The sequence below is a fragment of the Mustelus asterias genome, chromosome 14 (genome assembly GCF_964213995.1).
Source record: "Mustelus asterias chromosome 14, sMusAst1.hap1.1, whole genome shotgun sequence".
Lineage (NCBI taxonomy): Eukaryota > Metazoa > Chordata > Chondrichthyes > Carcharhiniformes > Triakidae > Mustelus > Mustelus asterias.
This window is the reverse complement of record NC_135814.1, coordinates 74,061,173-74,081,605: the sequence shown is the minus strand read 5'-3', so window position 1 is coordinate 74,081,605 and position 20,433 is coordinate 74,061,173. Positions and strand designations below refer to the sequence as shown.

At 43.8% G+C, this 20,433-nt stretch overlaps 1 protein-coding gene across 1 annotated transcript in view; it reads left to right on the top strand.

Moving 5' to 3' along the window:
- dnah7 (dynein, axonemal, heavy chain 7) overlaps positions 1 to 20,433 on the top strand; it is a 468,798-nt gene that overhangs the window by 10,974 nt on the left and 437,391 nt on the right. The window contains exons 4-5 of the mRNA XM_078228625.1: positions 5,214 to 5,370; positions 11,886 to 11,979. Of these exons, the coding sequence (XP_078084751.1) occupies positions 5,214 to 5,370; positions 11,886 to 11,979 (251 nt within the window). The remainder of the gene's footprint in view (positions 1 to 5,213; positions 5,371 to 11,885; positions 11,980 to 20,433) is intronic.

Here is a 20,433-nt window from a genome sequence, read left to right as displayed (position 1 = left end):
GGAGGAGATGCCGTAGCTTCTCCGCTCCGGGGAAGTACTGGACAACGAAGGGTACTCTGTCCACTGTGTCCCGTGTTTGTCTTCTGAGGAGGTCGGTGCGGTTTTTCGCTGTGGCGCGTTGGAACTGTTGATCAATGAGTCTAGCGCCATATCCTGTTCTTATGAGGGCATCTTTCAGCGTCTGGAGGTGTCTGTTGCGATCCTCCAGCAGTGTCAGCTGCCTATTCCCCGTTAATGAGGAACAGTTGTAAACCCCGCTGGAGTGAACCACTTCAGTCCCGGGTCTGATAATAAATCCCAATTTCCATCTGATAATCAGCTTGCATGAAGGTGATTACTCTGGAAATTTTAGCTGTGGAGACTTGCGGATGCCGTGGTGCCCAGCGTGAAACCCGCGAAACAGCCTCTGCTGATGTCACCCCGCCTGCTGCACTGCTCGAACAACGCAGCAGGCTGGGAGAATCCCCCCGCCCCCATGTTCATTTTGTACAGTTAACAAAGAAGAACTGTCCCTTATAACAAATTGAGAAAGGCTTAAAATTCTTATTGGAAATTAAGCACAAATGTTTCAGTATTGGATAAAATTTAGTATCTTCTGTGGGGGATTCACCGGGCCCGATAGCTGCTGGTGGGAATCTTGACAGCCCGTTGAATCAGATGTTGCGGCTAAAACAAGATTCCCGATTGGAGTTGCACCTGTTCTGATTCATAAGGCCCACTGCGCTGGCTCCGATCAGGTTCTTGCCCATTACTGATTGTGCAAAACTGCTCATTATAATGCCATTAGTAGGCTGGAAGCCTGAATCAGCAGCCTCTAGCCATGCAGCCACTTCCCCAGTGGGATGTCCGCTGGGCGGGTTTTGCTTCTGCTCATGAAAAGTGGGGCTTTGGCGTTGGGGGAAGGAGGTTGGCCTCGGGACCGGCATGATGGCACAGTGGTTAGCACTGCTGTCCCACTCCAGCTCCCAGGGACCTAGATTTGATTCTGACCTTGGGTGACTGTGTGGAGTTTGCATGTTTTCCCGTGTCTGTGTGGGTTTCCTCCGGGTGCTCAAGTTTCCTCCCACAGTCCAAAGATGTGCAGGTTAGGTGGATTGGCCATGCTAAATTGCCCCTTCGTGTGTAAGTCACTAGGTCAAGTGGATTAGTCATGGTAAATGTGCAGGGTTATGGGGATAAGGCGGAGGGAGGGCCTGGGTGCGTTGCTCTTTCAGAGAGTTGGTGCAGACTTGGTGGGCCAGATGGCCTCTTTCTACACAATAGAGATTCTATGATTCTATGCTAAGTGCTGTGTTCCTCTGCCGCTGCCAGGCTGCAGAGGGAGGATCTGCCAAAATTCCTGGGGACTTCCCCCTTGGATGGAGGTCTCGTGGCTGGATTGCCCCTTCAAGCTCTGGGAAACCTGAAATCACTCAGCATGGTAATTTCAGGCAGTTTTCTGTTCAAAATCTTCATTCTTGTCTGCACTATGAAACCTTTGAAGTGGCCTGGTCAATTTAATATTCATGCCCCTGAACACCTGGGCACCTTTACTGCAGTACTCCATTCAACCCCTCTCTCTGTCTCTCAGAAGCTGCAGGTGTGAGCAAACCCCTTTTAAGTCTTTTGACTGACAGGAGATGTCAGTTTCACAAGGAGGATTCCCTTTTGTAGACTGTTTGAGCTGCAGATGCAGTATGGTCACTTTGAACTGCTCTGATTGACAGCTCAAGAACAGATCAAACACTTGTTGATACAAGCCAGGAAGCCTCAAGTACTTTCCCTTTTTATCATAGCTGCTCACTCAATCCCATTCTTTTAACACTGCATTTTTTCAAGTCTCAGAGTCTTCCGAGAAAGCTCAAACCCTTTGAAAACCTTTGTTTTCATTCAATTTCATGCTCCAGTATCTTTAACTTTGGTTGGCAGCTTGATGCTTTAACACAGCAAGCAAGAGATTTCAGTTCCTCTTTTCCAACATCAGTGTTTATAAACAGCCTTGTTATGCTTGTTCTCGCTATGGCCTGGGGGAGAGTGGGGGAATGCTGAGAGGTTTGGGGCCTGAGGGGACCCATATCGTACTGTCTCTCATGTGGGGGGTGCGAGGGAGTGGTTTCAGCTTACCCTCGTGCGTAAAGTGGGAGGGGGGGGGGAATGATGCCCCTCTCTCCTGAGGGGTTGAGGGGGGCTCTCCTTGTCTACAGGGGCCGGGGCGGTTGCCATTTCCTTGGTGGTGGGAGGCGGGGACCTGTCTCTGAACGCTGAGGCTGGCTGGCTGAGGTGTTTCACATCTATTTGCAATGTTCAGGTGGCTGAATTCCACCTCACAGGTGATCCAGTTTTCCCACTGCTGGGACTACTTAAAGCCAAAATGGATGAATCGTGTCTTGAATGTGTATTTATTGATAGGTAATATGAAACTGAGGAGAAACCTGGGAGAAATTTAAATTGATACAACTAGATTCTTTTTAGAAATATTCAGGTTAATCACTGGGAGGATGGTAAATTCTGTAAAATGGAATTTTGGCAGTTAAGCAGTGTATGACTTTTTAGTAGTATTCAGAAGCATTGATATAAAACAAGAGAGTGAGCTGTGCCAAATGTAGTGGAATCAGTGCAACTTAAATTGTATTCTAAATATTGGGCAGGGTTTGAAGATTTTTGATCTTATGATGGATTAATCAAGGGAGGTGGTTGCTAATAAGTATTAACATAAAATATCAATAAAATTGAATATTATTTCAAACAACAATTATTTCCGCTATCAAGTAAAGCCATCATACTAAAAAGCTGCATCATCATCATAGATCATACCAAGTATTCATTCTTGTTCTGTATAAAAATTCTAAATATTTTTATTTGGTATTGTTCCAATTTTGGCTGCTAAAGATGAAAGAAACCTTTTTTAAAAATTCATTCTTGGGATGCGTGTATTGCTGACAAAGCCAACATTTATTTCCTATCCCTAATTGCCCTTGTGAAGGTGCCTTTTTGAACTGCTGCAATTTTTTTGATGCATGTCTGCCAACTGACACAGCGTAATCGAAGGAAGGTTGATATATTTCAAAGTCAGCATCGTGTGGCTATGTGACCATTGGAGGAGAACTTTCAGTTGGTGGGATTTCCATGCGCCTGCTGCCCACGATCATTTAGGTGGTAGAGAGCTTGAGTTTGGAGAAAGAACCTTAGCCAGTTCCAGCAGTGTATCTTGTAGATGACATACACAAGTCCTTCTATGCATGGCTGGTTGAGGGAGTGAATGTTTAAGGTGTTGGATGGGGTGCAAATCAATTGGACTGTTTTGTCCTGGATGATGTCAAGCTTTTTGAATGTTGCTGAAGCTGCATTCATCCAGGCAGGTGAAGTATTCCATCACACTTCTGACTTGTGCCTTGTAGGTGGTAGACAGAATTTGGTGAATCTGGAGATGAGTTACTTGTTGTAGTAGTCACACGATATGCTCTTGTAGTCACAATGGTCCAGTTATGCTTCTGGTTAATGGTAACCCCAAGAATGTTGCTGATGGGGAATTCATTGACTATTATTTCATTGAATGTCAAGGGGAGATGGTTAGATTCTCTTTTGTTGCAGTTGTCACTGCCTGACACTTGTGTGGCATGAATATTACTTGCCACTTGTAAGCCCAAGCTGAATGTTGTCCTGGCTTTGTTGCATGCAGGCATGACTGCTTCATTAGCTGAAGAGTTGCTAGTGGGACTGAAGACACTGCTGTCACTGTCTGTCAGTGATGAAGGGAATAAATGTTCAAAGTGGTGGATGGAGTGTTAATCACTTTGTCCTGGATGGTATTGAGCTTCTTGAGTGTTGTAGGAGCTGCACTCATCCTGGTAAGTGGACAGTATTACCTCACACCCCTGATCTGTGCTTTGTAGATGGAGGACAGGCTCTGGGGAGTCAGGGGATGAGTCATCCTCTGCCAAATTCCCAGCGTCTGATTTGGTCCTGTAGCCACAATATTTATATGCTGGTCCAATTCAGTTTCATGTCAATGGTAACCCCCAGGATGTTGATATTAGTAGTTTCAGTGATGGTAATGCCATTGAATGTCAAGGGGAGATGGTTAGATTCTCTGTTGTTGGAGATGGTCATTGCCTGACACTTGTGAGGTGTGAATGTTACTTGCTACTTATCAGCTCAGCCTGAATATTGTTCAGATCTTGCTTCATATGGACAATGACTGCTTCTGTTCATTTGTAAATAGTGTTGTGCAGTTATCAATAAACATCTCCACTCCTAACCTTATGCTGAAAGGAAAATCTTTGATGAAGCAGCTGAAATCGTGGAATATTGTCTTGTCTTGTAAAATTTGAAGCTGGTCAAATTTGCTTGATACCTCCACCACAAGAATGTTTTTTATTAGTGGGTGGATTTTAATGGTCAGCAACGGGGACCTGTCCATTGGCTGGAAAACCCTACCAATGCCATTTCTGGGAGACCTGATGAGCTTTAATCCCAAGCAGGCACTTACCCGGTCAATGTTGAGCTTTCCTGTGAGGAGAATTTTCCCCTGGAAATCCTGCTGGGTGTGGATGTCTTGTCTCTGAGAGCTGTCAGCCAATCAGAGGTCTTCAGCACTTCAGTACCAGCAGGGCCACTGAGGATAGTGTTCATTGCTGATACTGCAGCGTGGCCTACAACATGGATTGTGACTGAAGCCTCAGGAAAAAAATGAGTGGGGTGAGTTGGTCGGTGTCAGACAGGGAAGCTCAGGGTGGGGGGTTTGATTTAGAGGATGGAGGAGGTCCCTCTGTTTACACCAGATGGTTCCTCTGTCAGGGACAGATCCCACACCTGAGCCCAGATCTTGTCTGCCTGAGTTTTCCAGGTGACAGGCCTGTGTGATGTGGTGAGGCTCCCACCTGGCTCTGGTTTATTTGCCTCTGGGCGGGAAGGCTATTTTTGAGCTTGCCTGGATTAACTAGAAGGGTGGCAAGAAGGCAATGGGGCCTTCACTCTACTCCTTCTGTCCCAATCACACAGCCCTGTCACCACTGAACCTACCTCAGGGAGAGGCAGTGACTTCCACTTAGTGTCTCATATTTGTAACATTTTCAACACATGATCAATAATTGGGCTGCTAAAGGGTAATTAAAGTAGCCATTTTATGAAATGAGACAAATTGAAGTAATAGCTTTATTGTTAAATTTAATCTCTGAACTAATACAAACTGTTTTTCTCTATTTAAAAATGAAAACAAAATCTCTTCTTCACAGGGGGTTCACCTCCTCAAAAACGCAAACGGAGTAAAACTTGGGAGCCTGGAATTTCTGGTGCTGGCTCCAGTGGAGGGATTCGGTCAAGTTCAGATGGATTTTCCCATCCAAAGAAGGAACGTGAGCAGTTTAGAACTACTCTAGTTAATATCATAATGTAAGTACATTTTCTGTTCTTAATGTGTTTAACCTCATTGTTAAATGCCTTTTCAATGTAAGGTGGCATGATGGTGCAGTCTGATGTTTGACCATGCTGTGCTATAGAACAGTTGAACACAAGTTTGTTCCTGCACTTTTCCTACTTGGGGGTTTCCTGCCCTCTGGACATTCAATCCAGGAAAAATGCTCAGTAGACCAAGTGCTTTCCTGGAGGAAGGGGAAATATATTGGAAGCACAAATTTATTCCTAAGGCCCCTCTGGCTTCATAACTTCATGACACAAAAATTATGATGGAATTTCTCCTGCTGTAACATTTCTTCTCTATCTTGAAGATAACAAGATAGAAAATGGGAGAGTTAGTATAATCAGCAGAGAGTCAAGAGCTAAAGTTAGCTTTTGTAGTAAACTAAGTTAATACAAATGCCCTGAGAGATGAAATAGGTACTCAAAAGCTCAAATTTGCAAGACCAGCAAAATTAGTGTTGGGATTGGTTAGTAGAGTGGCTCAATTAGCCCATACTGCACCGAGATGGCTGCAGAAAATTTTGTATGGGCAATTCATTTGAATAATTGGCATAAACTCTGTGGTCTTGCAACGGCATCTAGCTTAATAATGACATTCAAAATCTGACTATCTAAGTGGCTGCATATTACAGTCATTTATTGGTTCCAGACACAAATAAGCATTGAATTGAAGTGAAGTGGTACTTTAATGTTTCAACAACACGTTTACACAATTTTGGATTAATCTCACTGTTAAGTGGATCAAAAGATTTCTGTTTCAATGCAAATAAGAGCTACTTCCAGTACCATACGAATACTCTGCATAAAAATATTAGTCATAATTCCTCTATCATGGAGATCTTAGATGACAGTGAGCAAGAGAGCCTGAACAAACCAGGCTCCTTATGAGTTGCTTTAGGCCGTTGAGCCTTTCAGAAGTGACGGCTTACCAGCTGAGTTGTATTTGGCTCTGTGGGACTTGATCATCCTAAAACTGCTGGAAGTATACAAGAGTATGCTTCTGGCTGGCAGCATGTCAGAATCCATGAGGAAAGGTATCATTACCCTCATCTACAAGTGGAAGAGAGAAAAGGAAGAAATTAGAAATTGGTGACCTGTTTCCCTGTTGAATGTGGGCTATAAGATTCTGTCCCAGGTCATTGCCAATCGGGTCAGGTCTGCTCTAGAGTCAGTGGTCCAGATCTGCACTGTACCCGGCTGGAAGATCACTGATAGCCTCCCGCCACTCAGGGATAACATTGCTTATATGTGGAACGGAGTGGGGGGAATGGGGGGGGGGGGTCACATGCCTCATCAGCCTGGACCAGAAGAAGGCTTTGCAGAATATCACATACGTTGAGGGTGTCCTCTCCAAAATGAGGTTTGCGGAGGGAATCCGCAATTGGAACCAGCTGCTCTACACAAACATCATTAGCACAGTTTCAATCAACAGGTGGGAATCAGAAAGTTTTCCAGTTAAATCTGGAATCAGGCAGGGTTGCTCTCTCTCTCCTCTGTCTTATCCATGTGTTGCATAGAAATCTTTGCTGAATCCATCAGGAAGGATTTGGACATAAGAGGAGTGACAATCTCAGGCAGTGGGGGCCCTCAGGACAAAATCTCTCTGTATATGGACAATGTTGCTGTCTTCTGCTTAGATCTGCTATCATTGTCTGAGCTGATCAACAGCTGCAACTGGTTCAAACTGGCCTCAGTTGCCAGGATAAATCGTGGCAAGAGCAAGGCCATGTTCTTTGGGAACTTGGCTGACCATTCCCTTCTCCCTTCACTGTCAGGCCAGACTGCTTGAAGGTGTTTGCGATATGGTGTGGAGGGACCAGGGCATGTGTTAGAAACTGGAAGGATCAAGTAGTTATGGTTTTAAAAAAAAACTGGGCATGTGGAAGCAACACCACCTTTCAAGGGTAGTACGGATGCACAGCGGTTAGCACTGCTGCCTCACAGCGCCAGGGACCCAGGTTCGATTCCTGGTTTGGGTCACTGTCTGTGTGGAGTCTACACGTTCTACTCATGTCTGTGTGGGTTTTCTCATGGGTGCTCCGGTTTCCTCCCACAGTCCGAAAGACGAGCTGGTTGGGTGCATTGTCCATGCTAAATTCTCCATCAGTGTACCCGAACAGGGGTGCCATGTTAATGTAAGCCTACTCGTGACACTAATAAATAAACTTCAAAACTAAACAATTGTGGTTAAGAACCTGGCCTTTGGGTGTACAGCACCCTTGGTGTTGCTGTCCGTGGCGCAGGTCTGGCCCATTCCTCACTCATGCACTGTAGCAATCACCTGAGCCATCTTCTGCATTATTTGAAGGTCGAAAATGGATCATGTTTCAGGGTCATGATGTACCAACCTCTAGATAAAGGGGGAAAAATGTGCCGAACATTTCCCAGTTCTGATTGCCACCTTTATGTGTGGCTGCATCAAGCTGTGTGTAGACTCTTGGTACACAAATACCAGTGTCACTACGTGCTGGGGTTCTATCTATGCCCTGCGTTGCAAAGGATGAATTTAGCCATGTTGTCACGGAACACTCCAAGTGATTGGACCACGCTGTGCAGAGAAACACCTTTGATCACAATTCCATCAAGCAGTAGTCTGCACGTAACATCTTAGAGGCTCTGCGAGAAAAGGAGATGGTGCAACCTGTCAGGTGGTTTCCTGAGCAGACTATCAAAGTCATTTGGCAGAATGCCTCATCGCCAGTACTTTCAGACAAGCACCAAGATGTAGCACAGCTGGTGGCAAGGGTGGCATGGTAATACAGTGGTTAGCACTGCTACCTCAGTGCCAGGGACCCAGGTTCGATTCCCTGCTTGGGTCACTGTCTGTACGGAGTTTGCACATTCTCTCCGTGTCTGCGTGGGTTTCCTCTGGATGCTCCAGTTTCCTCCCACAGTCTGAAAGATGTGCTGGTTAGGTGCATTGGCCATGCTAAATTCTCCCTGAGTGAACCCGAACCGGCGCCGGAGTGTGGTGACTAGGGGATTTTCACAGTAACTTCATTGTAGTGTTAATGTAAGCCTATTTGTGACTAATAAATAAACTTTAAATTTAAACTTTAAGAAAGGCTCTCCCTGTCAGATCCTTCCTTCTGGAGTCTCACCCCATCCCACATTACTCTTGAGCTGCGGTGATGGGGAAGAGATTGTTGTCAACCCCCTTCTGAATGTGCCTTTGCAAAGAAGGTCTGGAGAGAGATTTTGTTGAGGTTCATCCCGAGCAGTTCTGTGATGCAGGACTCGATGCTCTATGGACTGTTCCCAGGAATGCACACCGAGACATACATCAACTGCTGCTGGAGGACCATCAGCTCAATGAAAGATGTTCTTTGGTCTGCCCAAAACTTGTTGTTCTCCCAGTCGAAAGAATTGTTCCCAACTGAGTGTTGCAGACCGGCACATTCCAAAGTCCAGGATGCCAGGCAGAGAGGAAATGGCCGAGTGAAGGAACCATGGTTCATAAAAGAGGTGGAATGTCTTGTCAAGAGGAAGAAGGAAGCGTATGTTAGGTTGAGAAAACAAGGTTCAGTTGGCTCGATGGAGGGTTACAAGTTAGCAAGAAATGAGCTGAAAAAGGGGCTTAGGAGAGCTAGGAGGGGGCATGAGAAGTCCTTGGCGGGTCGGATCAAGGAAAACCCCAAGGCTTTTTACTCTTATGTGAGGAATAAAAGAATGACCAGGGTGAGGCTGGGGCCGGTCAAGGACGGCAGTGGGAATTTGTGCATGGAGTCAGAAGAGATAGGAGAGGTGATGAATGAATACTTTTCTTCGGTGTTCACCAAGGAGAGGGGCCATGTTTTTGAGGAAGAGAGGGTGTCACAGGCTGATAGGCCGGAGGAAGTAGATGTTCAGAGGGAAGATGTACTAGCAATTTTGAATAAACTGAAAGTTGATAAGTCCCCTGGGCCTGATGAAATATATCCTAGGATTCTTTGGGAGGCAAGGGATGAGATTGCAGAGCCTTTGGCTTTGATCTTTGCGTCCTTACTGTCCACGGGGGTGGTGCCAGAGGACTGGAGAGTGGCAAATGTTGTTCCTCTGTTTAAGAAAGGGAATAGAAATGACGCTGGTAATTATAGGCCGGTTAGTCTTACTTCGGTGGTCGGTAAGTTGATGGAAAAGGTCCTTAGGGATAGGATTTACGACCATTTAGAAAGATGCAGCTTAATCCGGGATAGTCAGCATGGATTTGTGAAGGGCAAGTCTTGCCTCCCAATTTTAATATAATTTTTTGAGGAGGTAACTAAGTGTGTAGATGAAGGTAGGGCAGTTGATGTCATATACATGGATTTTAGTAAGGCGTTTGATAAAGTCCCCCACGGTCGGCTTATGAAGAAAGTAAGGATGTGTGGGATAGAGGGAAGTTTGGCCGATTGGATAGGTAACTGGCTATCTAACAGAAGACAGAGGGTGGTGGTGGATGGAAAATTTTCGGACTGGAAACCGGTTACCAGCGGAGTGCCACAGGGATCAGTGCTTGGTCCTCTGCTATTTGTAATTTTTATAAATGACTTGGAGGAGGGGGCTGAAGGGTGGATCAGTAAATTTGCTGATGACACCAAGATTGGTGGAGTAGTGGATGAGGTGGAGGGCTGTTGTAGGCTGCAAAGAGATACAGATAGGATGCAGAGCTGGGCTGAAAAATGGCAAATGGAGTTTAACCCTGACAAATGCGAGGTGATTCATTTTGGTAGGACAAATTTAAATGTGGATTACAGGGTCAAAGGTAGGGTTCTGAAGAATGTGGAGGAACAGAGAGATCTTGGGGTTCATATCCATAGATCTCTGAAGGTTGCCACTCAAGTGGATAGAGCCTTGAAGAAGGCCTATAGTGTGTTGGCGTTCATTAACAGGGGGTTTGAGTTTAGGAGCCGTGGGGTTATGCTGCAACTGTACAGGACCTTGGTGAGACCACATTTGGAATATTGTGTGCAGTTCTGGTCACCTCACTACAAGAAGGATGTGGAGACACTGGAAAGAGTGCAAAGGAGATTTACCAGGATGCTGCCTGTTTTGGAGGGTAGGTCTTATGAGGAAAGGTTGAGGGAACTAGGGCTTTTCTCTTTGGAGCGGAGGAGGTTGAGAGGACACTTGATAGAGGTTTATAAGATGATGAGGGGGATAGATAGAGTGAACGTTCAAAGACTATTTCCTCGGGTGAATGGAGTGGTAACTAGGGGGCATAACTATAGGGTTCATGGTGGGAGATATAGGAAGGATGTCCGAGGTAGGTTTTTTACTAGAAGATTTGGTTGGGGTGTGGAATGGACTGCCTGCAGTGATAGTGGAGTCAGAAACTTTAGGAACATTTAAGAAGCTTTTGGATAGGCACATGGAGTACTTTGGGATGATAAGGAGGAAATGGCTTGATCTGGGTTTCAGACAAAGCTCGGCACAACATCGTGGGCCGAAGGGCCTGTTCTGTGCTGTACTGTTCTATGTTCTATGACATGCTGAGGGATGCATTAAAGGTTGGGGCAGTCACCACAGAGGCGCAATGAGGAAAGGTCACTGTCTAAGATACTGAGGAGCTGGGAATTGTATATAGACTCCCTTGTGCTATATGACTCACATTGAATGTATATATTACATATATCACAATTGTTTGAACCACTTCAGAGTGCAACGTGATTTATGTAGACAACTTAAGTATCATTGCGCTTTCTGTAATGATGATTTTGAAATGTCTGTAATGTTTCTTTGATTGCAGTGAAGCACCTCAGGGTGCAACATGATCTATGTAGAAAATCTGAATATTATTACACATTCTGTGGTGCCCATTTTGAAATGTTTCTAATGTTCTTTCAGATATTTTGAATAAAGTATATTTTTGCAAAAAAAAATTGTTCTTGTATAATTAGACAATTGGCAATATGTGTGTGTTCCTTCTGCTTCGTTCTACCTGCAAGAATAAGTAATACAGACCCAAAACGTCTAACAAAAGCGTTAAATAAACACAACATGGAGTGGATGTTTGAGGCCTACAGAATGCTTAAGGTGCCAAGTGTTCCTCACTGATGGTGGTGTTACAAAAGGGCCTGTAACACCTGGTTCATTGTAATTTAGTTGATTTTTCGTAATGTTGCGAGCTCCTGAGCAGAATTGCAGCTGCACAGCTCCCATTTGGAGTGAACAGAAAGAGCGAGAGAGACCACAATTAAATTGTTCTTACAATTCAGAAACCCTATCCCCAGTTTTTCACTGGCTACTGATGCCTGACATTGCAATCTTGGTAGTCCCAATGTATCAGGGGAGAGGTAACAAGGGTGCCACAAAAATATGCAAATAGCTTGATCCCTATTTTAATCTTGCATGTGAGGCAGACTTTTGTGTGACTTCAGGACTTATGAGTTGTGCTTTTTTAATGCATACATTTTTGCTAAAAACTTAAATGTTTTTATAATATTGCTCCTGATATATTAAAATGCAAAGGTCTCCCATATTTATTTACCATAGCTTATTTTTTTACCGTTGGCTATTTTAAATAACAGGCAACATGAGTGTGCAGCTAGACAGCCTCCTTCTTTGGATGAAATTGAACCTTCAACATCTGGATCTCCTTCAACAGTGGAGAAGGACATTCTTGTGAGAAATACACATTTTCTATTTAAAATACTTACGAATGTTGTTACTTACTTGATATTTTTGTACTCCTTTGTTCAACAAATGTTACTAAAAAATAAGCACTTTTTAAATTTATTAATTCAAAGTAACAGACAGGAATTGCACATTTGAAATTACATAAGAACATAAGAACATAAGAAATAGGAGCAGGAGTAGGCCATCTAGCCCCTCGAGCCTGCCCCGCCATTCAATAAGATCATGGCTGATCTGACGTGGATCAGTACCACTTACCCGCCTGATCCCCATAACCCTTAATTCCCTTACCGATCAGGAATCCATCCATCCGCGCTTTAAACATATTCAGCGAGGTAGCCTCCACCACCTCAGTGGGCAGAGAATTCCAGAGATTCACCACCCTCTGGGAGAAGAAGTTCCTCCTCAACTCTGTCTTAAACCGACCCCCCTTTATTTTGAGGCTGTGTCCTCTAGTTTTAACTTCCTTACTAAGTGGAAAGAATCTCTCCGCCTCCACCCTATCCAGCCCCCGCATTATCTTATAAGTCTCCATAAGATCCCCCCTCATCCTTCTAAACTCCAACGAGTACAAACCCAATCTCCTCAGCCTCTCCTCATAATCCAAACCCCTCATCTCCGGTATCAACCTGGTGAACCTTCTCTGCACTCCCTCCAATGCCAATATATCCTTCCTCATATAAGGTGACCAATACTGCACAGTATTCCAGCTGCGGCCTCACCAATGCCCTGTACAGGTGCATCAAGACATCCCTGCTTTTATATTCTATCCCCCTCGCGATATAGGTCAACATCCCATTTGCCTTCTTGATCACCTGTTGTACCTGCAGACTGGGCTTTTGCGTCTCATGCACAAGGACCCCCAGGTCCCTTTGCACGGTAGCATGTTTTAATTTGTTTCCATTGAGATAGTAATCCCATTTGTTATTATTTCCTCCAAAGTGTATAACCTCGCATTTCTCAACGTTATACTCCATTTGCCATATCCTCGCCCACTCACTCAGCCTGTCCAAATCTCTCTGCAGATCTTCTCCGTCCTCCACACGATTCACTTTTCCACTTATCTTTGTGTCGTCTGCAAACTTCGTTACCCTACACTCCGTCCCCTCCTCCAGATCATCTATATAAATGGTAAACAGTTGCGGCCCGAGTACCGATCCCTGCGGCACGCCACTAGTTACCTTCCTCCAACCGGAAAAACACCCATTTATTCCGACTCTTTGCTTCCTGTCGGATAGCCAGTCCCCAATCCACTTTAACACACTACCCCCAACTCCGTGTGCCCTAATCTTCTTCAGCAGCCTTTTATGGGGCACCTTATCAAACGCCTTTTGGAAATCCAAAAACACCGCATCCACCGGTTCTCCTCCATCAACCGCCCTAGTCACATCTTCATAAAAATCCAACATGTTCGTCAAGCACGACTTTCCCCTCATGAATCCATGCTGCGTCTGATTGATCGAACCATTTCTATCCAGATGCCCTGCTATCTCCTCTTTAATAATGGATTCCAGCATTTTCCCTACTACAGACGTTAAGCTGACCGGCCTATAGTTACCCGCCTTTTGTCTCCTTCCTTTTTTAAACAGCGGCGTAACATTAGCCGTTTTCCAATCAACCGGCACTACCCCAGAATGCAACGAGTTTTGATAAATAATCACTAACGCATCCACTATTACCTCTGACATTTCTTTCAATACCCTGGGATGCATTCCATCCGGACCCGGGGACTTGTCCACCTTCAGTCCCATTAGTCTACCCAGCACTGCCTCTCTGGTAACATTAATTGTATTAAGTATTTCTCCTGCTGCCAACCCTCTATCGTTAATATTTGGCAAACTATTTGTGTCCTCCACCGTGAAGACCGACACAAAAAACTTATTTAAAGACTCAGCCATATCCTCATTTCCCACTATTAACTCCCCCCTCTCGTCCTCCAAGGGTCCAACATTCACTCTAGCCACTCTATTTCTTTTTATATATTTATAAAAACTTTTACTATCATTTTTTATATTAATTGCTAGCCTAGCTTCATAGTCTATCCTTCCTTTCTTTATCGCTTTCTTAGTCTCTCTTTGTTGTTTCTTAAATTTTTCCCAATCACTTGTTTCTCCACTATTTTTGGCCACTCTGTACGCAGCTGTTTTTATTTTAATACTCTCCTTTATCTGACTGCTTTATTTTTTAAATTATCTTGGACAGAATTTTTCCAGCTCAGTGAAAGCAGGTATGGGAGTGAGCAGGATGGGAAAATCCTGCAAAAGGATGTTGGGTTGGGATCCTGACACCCACTTGTACTTTGCCCATGGTGGCTTATGAATCCCTGTATGACTGGCAGGAAGGAATAAGAGACTGGCAGGAAGAAATAAGAGATAGTTCAAAAGACAGTTAAGATTGTTTTTAAGAATTGAACCCCCTTTTCCAACAGTGCACTGGTCACATGCTGCACCTGCAATTTCCAGGTTAGGGAAGGTAAATTCGCAGTGGGAACTCACTGTAGAGTGAAGCTAACCCAATCTAAGCAATTTATATTGAATTAGGTCAGCCAAAGTGAAAGGCTTACTCTGACAGGAGCAGTTCCCCTGCCTGATATTGTTGATCAGCTACTTTGAGAAACAAATATGCTGAACCCGAACAGGACTGGGATGAATATTCTCGCAGGGATATTGGCCAGTGCTTTTGGAGGGGTTGGCCAGTGCTTTTGGGGGGGGGGGACAGGAATTTGGCCGTGTTAAAAGACATATTTGTAAATGCAAGTAGCACAGTAAATAAACCCGATGAGTTGAGGGCACAGATAGATACATGGCAGCATGATATCGCTGGAAAGGAAACTTGGTTAAGGAGGGGCAACAATGGCAGCTCAAACATCCATGGATTATAGTGTTTTCAGGCAGGATAAGGAGAGGGATAAAAAAGGTGGGAGTGTAGCATTATTGGTTAAAGAATCAGTTACAACTCTGAGGAGGGATGATACACTAAATAAAGCATCAAATGAGGCTATCTGACATGAGCTCAGAAGTAAAAAAGGGGCAGACACATACTAGGAATGTATTGGTGGATTGCTAAATTGTCCCTTAGTGTCCAAAGATGTATAGGTTAGTCAATTAGCCATGGTAAATCTGCGGGGTGTAGCATTATTGGCTAAAGAATCAATTACAACTGTGAGGAAGGATATATTTTGAATGAAGAATCAAATGAGGCATATGTGTTGAGATCAGAAATAAAAAAGGGGCAGCCACACAGCTTTGAATGTACTATAGTGCCCTAAATTGTGGAAGGCAGTTAGAAGAGTAAATATGTAACAGATTTCTGAAAGCTAAAACAATAGGGCAGTAATCACTGGGGATTTAAATTACACTAAATAAATTGGGATCCCAACAGTGTGAAATGCACAGGACACTAAATTCTTGAACTGCATTCAAGAGAACTTTTTTAGCTAGCATGTAACAAGCCCAACAAGAGGGAATGCAATTCTACATTTAGTCTTAAGAAGTTAAGTTGGTCAAGTGGATAAAATAGTAGTGGGGGGGACCATTTTGGAGATAGTAACCATAATATAGTTAGATTTAGCATCATTATGGAAAAGGACCAAGATAGAACAGGAGTAAAGTTTTAAACTGGGGGAAGACAAATTTTACATAGCTGAGAAATAAGCTGGCAAGAGTGGACAGGATGCAGCCATTGTAAGGAAAAACTGTATCAAAGCAGTGGGAGGCATTCAAAGATGAAATTCTACGGGCACACTGTAGGCATGCCCCCCTACAGAGAAAAGAGGTGGTATTGCCAAATCTAGAGACTCTGGTTATCCAGAAGCACACAGGCCAAGATAAAGCAGAAAAAGAAAGCTTATGATGGTCACAAAAGACTTAATACTGTCAAAAGTCTAAAGGAGTATAGAAAGTACGGGGATGAAGTAAAAATGGAAATTAGGAAAGTAAAGAGCAGATATGAAGAAACATTGGCAGATAAAATCAAAGAAAATCCCAAGGTATTTTACCAATGCATTAAGAATAAAAGATTAACTGAGGAAAAGGGTAGAGCCTATCAAAGATGGACAATGTAACTTGTGGGTTGACTCAGAAGATGAAGGCAGGGTTCTCAATGAATACTTTGTCTCTGTCTTTGCTAAGGAGAGGGATGATTCGGATATTCTATTTAAAGAGAAGTGTGAATCATTAGATACAATAAGCATAGTGAGAGAGGAAGTACTGGAACGACTGGCATCCTTGAAGGTGAATAAATAACCAGGGCCAGATGGATTGTATCCCATGCTATTGAAGGAAGCCAGGGAGGAAATAGCTGATTCTCTGAGGATAATTTTCCAATCTTCACTCGATTATAGGTGAGATACCAGAGGATTGGAGGTCTGCAAACGTTGTACCATGATTTAAAAAGAGTGCAAGGGATAGGCCAGAAAACTACAGTCCAGTCAGTCTAACTTCAGTGGTGGGTCTGACTTCAGTGGTGGGCAAGTTATTGGAAACAATTCTGAGAGACGATAAACTGTCACTTGGGCACGGGTTTAACAAGGATAGTCAGCATGGTCTTGTTAGGGGAAGATCATGTTTTACTAAATAGATTTTTTTGAGGAAGTAAAGAGGAGGATTGATGAGGGTAGAGCAGTGAATGTTTTCGACATAGATTTCAGTAAGGCATTTGACAAGTTTCCACATGGCAGACTTGTCAGAAAAGTGAGGTCTCATGGGATACAGGAGAAGGGCAGGTTGGATTCAAAATTGCCTCAGTGACAGGAAGCCAAGGGTAATGACCGATAGATGTTTGTACAAATGGAAAACAGTTTACAGTGTTGTTCCACAGGGTTCAGTGTTGCACCCTTGCTGTTTGTTGTATATATAAATGATTTAAGCTTAAATGTGGGAGGCATAATTGGCAAATTTGCAGATGACACATAAATTGGCCATATAGTTGATCGTGAAGAGGATAGCTGTCGACTCCAGCATGATATCAGTGATTTGGTTGAATGGCCAGAGAAGTGGCAAATGAAATTCAATCTAGAAAATTGTGAGGTAATGCATTTAGGAGGGCAAAGCAAGGGAATACTCCTTACTAAGCCTTTTGGTCATCTGCCTTAATACCTTTTGACATGGTTCACTGGCAAATTTTGCTTTATAACTCTCCTGGACAGCAGCTTGGGACATTTTATTACATGAACGGTGCTATCTAAATAATAGTTGTTGGTTGGTTTTAGTTGAGGGCGGGGTGTTAGACAGAATGGCCTCCTGTTCTTTGTTCTTTGTTCTTTTGCACTAGGGATTCTATGATTTTGGATCAAACATTGATTAGCAAACAACTAATACATCAAACTAAAAAAAAGATACTTCTGCATTAACTAAGACAACTTAAAAATGCATTACAAAACCCTTTTACTGTATACCACACTTCTGGCAGATATGTAGCATTGACGAAATAGTTGCAATATCACCCCCAACTCTCCAGTGGAGATTCACTTCCATCTGCTTCCATCAACCTAGGGTGGCACAGTGGTTAGTACTGCTGCCTCACAGTGCCAGGGACCTGAGTTAAATTCCAGCCTCGGATGTCTGTCTGTTGGAGTTTGCACATTCTCCTCGTGTCTACGTGGATTTCCTCTGGGTGCTCTGGTTTCCACCCGTAGTCGAAAGGTGTATAGGTTAGGTGGATTGGCCATGCTGAATTTCCCCTTAGTGTCGCAAGATGTGTAGGTTAGTTGGATTAGCCAATGTAAATGCATGGGGTTACACAGATGGGGTGGGGCCGAAGGGGGGTGGGGGTGGTGGTATGTGAGGGCCTGGTAAGGTGCACTGTCTGAGAGTCGGTGCAGACTCGATGGGCCGAATAGCCTCTTCTGCGCTGTAGGTACAGACCATTTCAATCTGCATGTATCCAAGAAATAGATGATACTAAAGAACAGGATATATTATTCTTAGAGCTGCAAGATTATTTCTGGTATACAAATACCATGGTCAATGGCCAGAAGACAAATTTTAAACTGGCCAGTGGAGCAGGAGTGTCCATTCTTTCTGATATCACACCATAGCTGAGTCTGAACTTCTCCAGCCATCTCCCATTCAGCTTCACGGTGCAGGAGGTATTTCACTTAAGGTGTGAGGAGAGATAACTGCTACATTTTGTTATAACGATATAGAGCTCATCGATACTCTGTCACTCATAAAGCAGGGAAACTTGTCTAGCTTTGCATCTTCTTTAGTCACCAGTTGCAGAAGAAACGCAAGTTGACTCAATGCTGTAAATAAATCTTCATACACAAAAACCCATCCCAAAACTACAGGAGGACATCATAGATCTTTCATTTCACTTCAAGAAGAGGTTAGATGAAGCGGGAGTCAGGTGAATCAAAACCAGCCGCAAAATGGCATTCTAGTCCTCAATTTGCTCTTTCGAGAAAAATGCGCAAGAGGCTAAATTAATGGTTTTTAGCAGGAGGCATGCTGAACCTTGCTTTCCTTTCTGAAGACAGCGCAAATGATGACGATGATAGTCGGATACCTCTGCTGAGGGGGATAAAGAGCAAATCTGTCTATTCATTATGCTGAAGACACCAATGGTATACAACAATAACTTGATGCATCAACTCTTTTGTAGAATGAAGAACCAAGACCAGAGGATCTTATATTGCCACTGTAACTATTGTGGAACAAATTCCTACTATCTGTGAATGTGAAGTTAAATCTGGAGATTAAATAATCACAGAGGTGCTTATTACAGATTGTACTGTATTATCACAGGTCTACAAAAAATGTAATTTCTCTACCTCTGCATGTGTTTTTCGCCGCTGTTGCTGGTGACAACATAAATTCTGATCAAGTTCCAGAAATGTTCAGGCCCTCAGAGGTGTCAACTCATATCGAATAAAGTGTGTAAGTTGAGCCACTACCTACAGAAAAAGAAATTCCTACAGTGTCAGCAGGATCTTTTTTCTTCCGAATATTCTTTGTCCTTCTTCTCTTTCTTCTTCTGATTCATTCATGGATGAGATATTACATAATACTTTGTCCATTGTAGCAGCAGGAGTTTGTAAACTTTCTACAGGAGCTGAACGAGCTTTGTTCTTTCAAACAAGAGTAGCCAGCAGTCCAACGTTTCCCTAAAGTAACAAGATGAAGTGAAAGTGAAAGGAGAAGAAAATCAACATCTCTGTTCATTGCTTTTCAATTGTGGACCAGGAGCAGAAATCTCTGTTTACAGTGTTAATGCCTTTCAACGAAAAGATTGTAGAGAACTTGCATCATATGTATCCTCAAAGACAGTTGAGGACAAAGTTGGAGATTGACACCAATGGCGCAAGAGATTTGGGGGATGGGGGGAAAGTAGGAGTGTAATTAGTTAATGTCAGTGAGTGGAACGAAAGACTTGGATAGGACAGGGGTGACTGCAGTCTAAGGGATTAACAGCTATTATGCTCAGAGCTAGAATGCACCATTGCTGACGTCAGATCAAATGTAACTGGAACCTGAAGGAAGAAGGTTCTGTTGGAGACTTGCTAAAGGCTGTCTATGTAAAGAGTTAATAAATATTCACCAGTTTGCAAAAGCATGGTTTCCAGCTCTCTTCTATCCAAAGCATCCAGGGCCTGCTTGTAATAAAATGACAGTTATAATCTTCCAAAATTCCTTAGATTCTGGAATGGTTCCAATGGGTTAGAAAATATTCAAAGGATGGGGAAAGAAAGCAGGAAATTATAGATGTTTAAATGGGGGATCGGGGCTGCCCTGGGGGAGCATGGGGATGACATAGGGGCTGGCCCAGGGAGGTCCGGGAGGCCAGTGAGTGATCAGATGTTTAGGAGAGGTCAGGGCGCCAGCGATGGGGAGTTGCAGGGCTGGCCAGTGATTGTGGTCTGGCCAACGATCGGGAGGCTGGCAATGGGGGGGGGGGGGGGGGGGGTGCATTGCGCATGCGCAGAACTCTGCGTTGACAGATCAGCGGATGCGCAGTGACCCGCTCAGTGCTATGCTGCTGGTCTGTTGGGCGGGAATAGGCCCTGGCCCCAGATTTTCAGAGTGAATCCTGATAGGCACTCTGTGATGCAGAGTGTCAAAGATTCATTCTGGAAATCACACGAAAAAAAGTAGTGGGATTTGCTTCCATTTTCCCGCATATTGGGGACTTAGAATTTTTGTGGGAGAATCCTGGCCATGGTTTCTAAACTTACCAATGACACCAAGATAGGTAGGAAAATTAAGTTGTCAAGGTGAGTGGGCAAAAATTTCGCTAGTGGAGTATAATTTGAGGAAATGTGAACTTGTCCACTTCAACAGGAAGAATAGAAAAGCAATGTTTAAATGGAGTGAGTTTGTAGAACTTGGGATCTTGATGTCCTGGAAAACAAATCACAAAAACTTAGCAATTGATGAGGAAGGCAAATGGAATGGTGGCATTTATTGGAAGGGGAATGGAATATAAAAAAAGGGAAGTTTTATT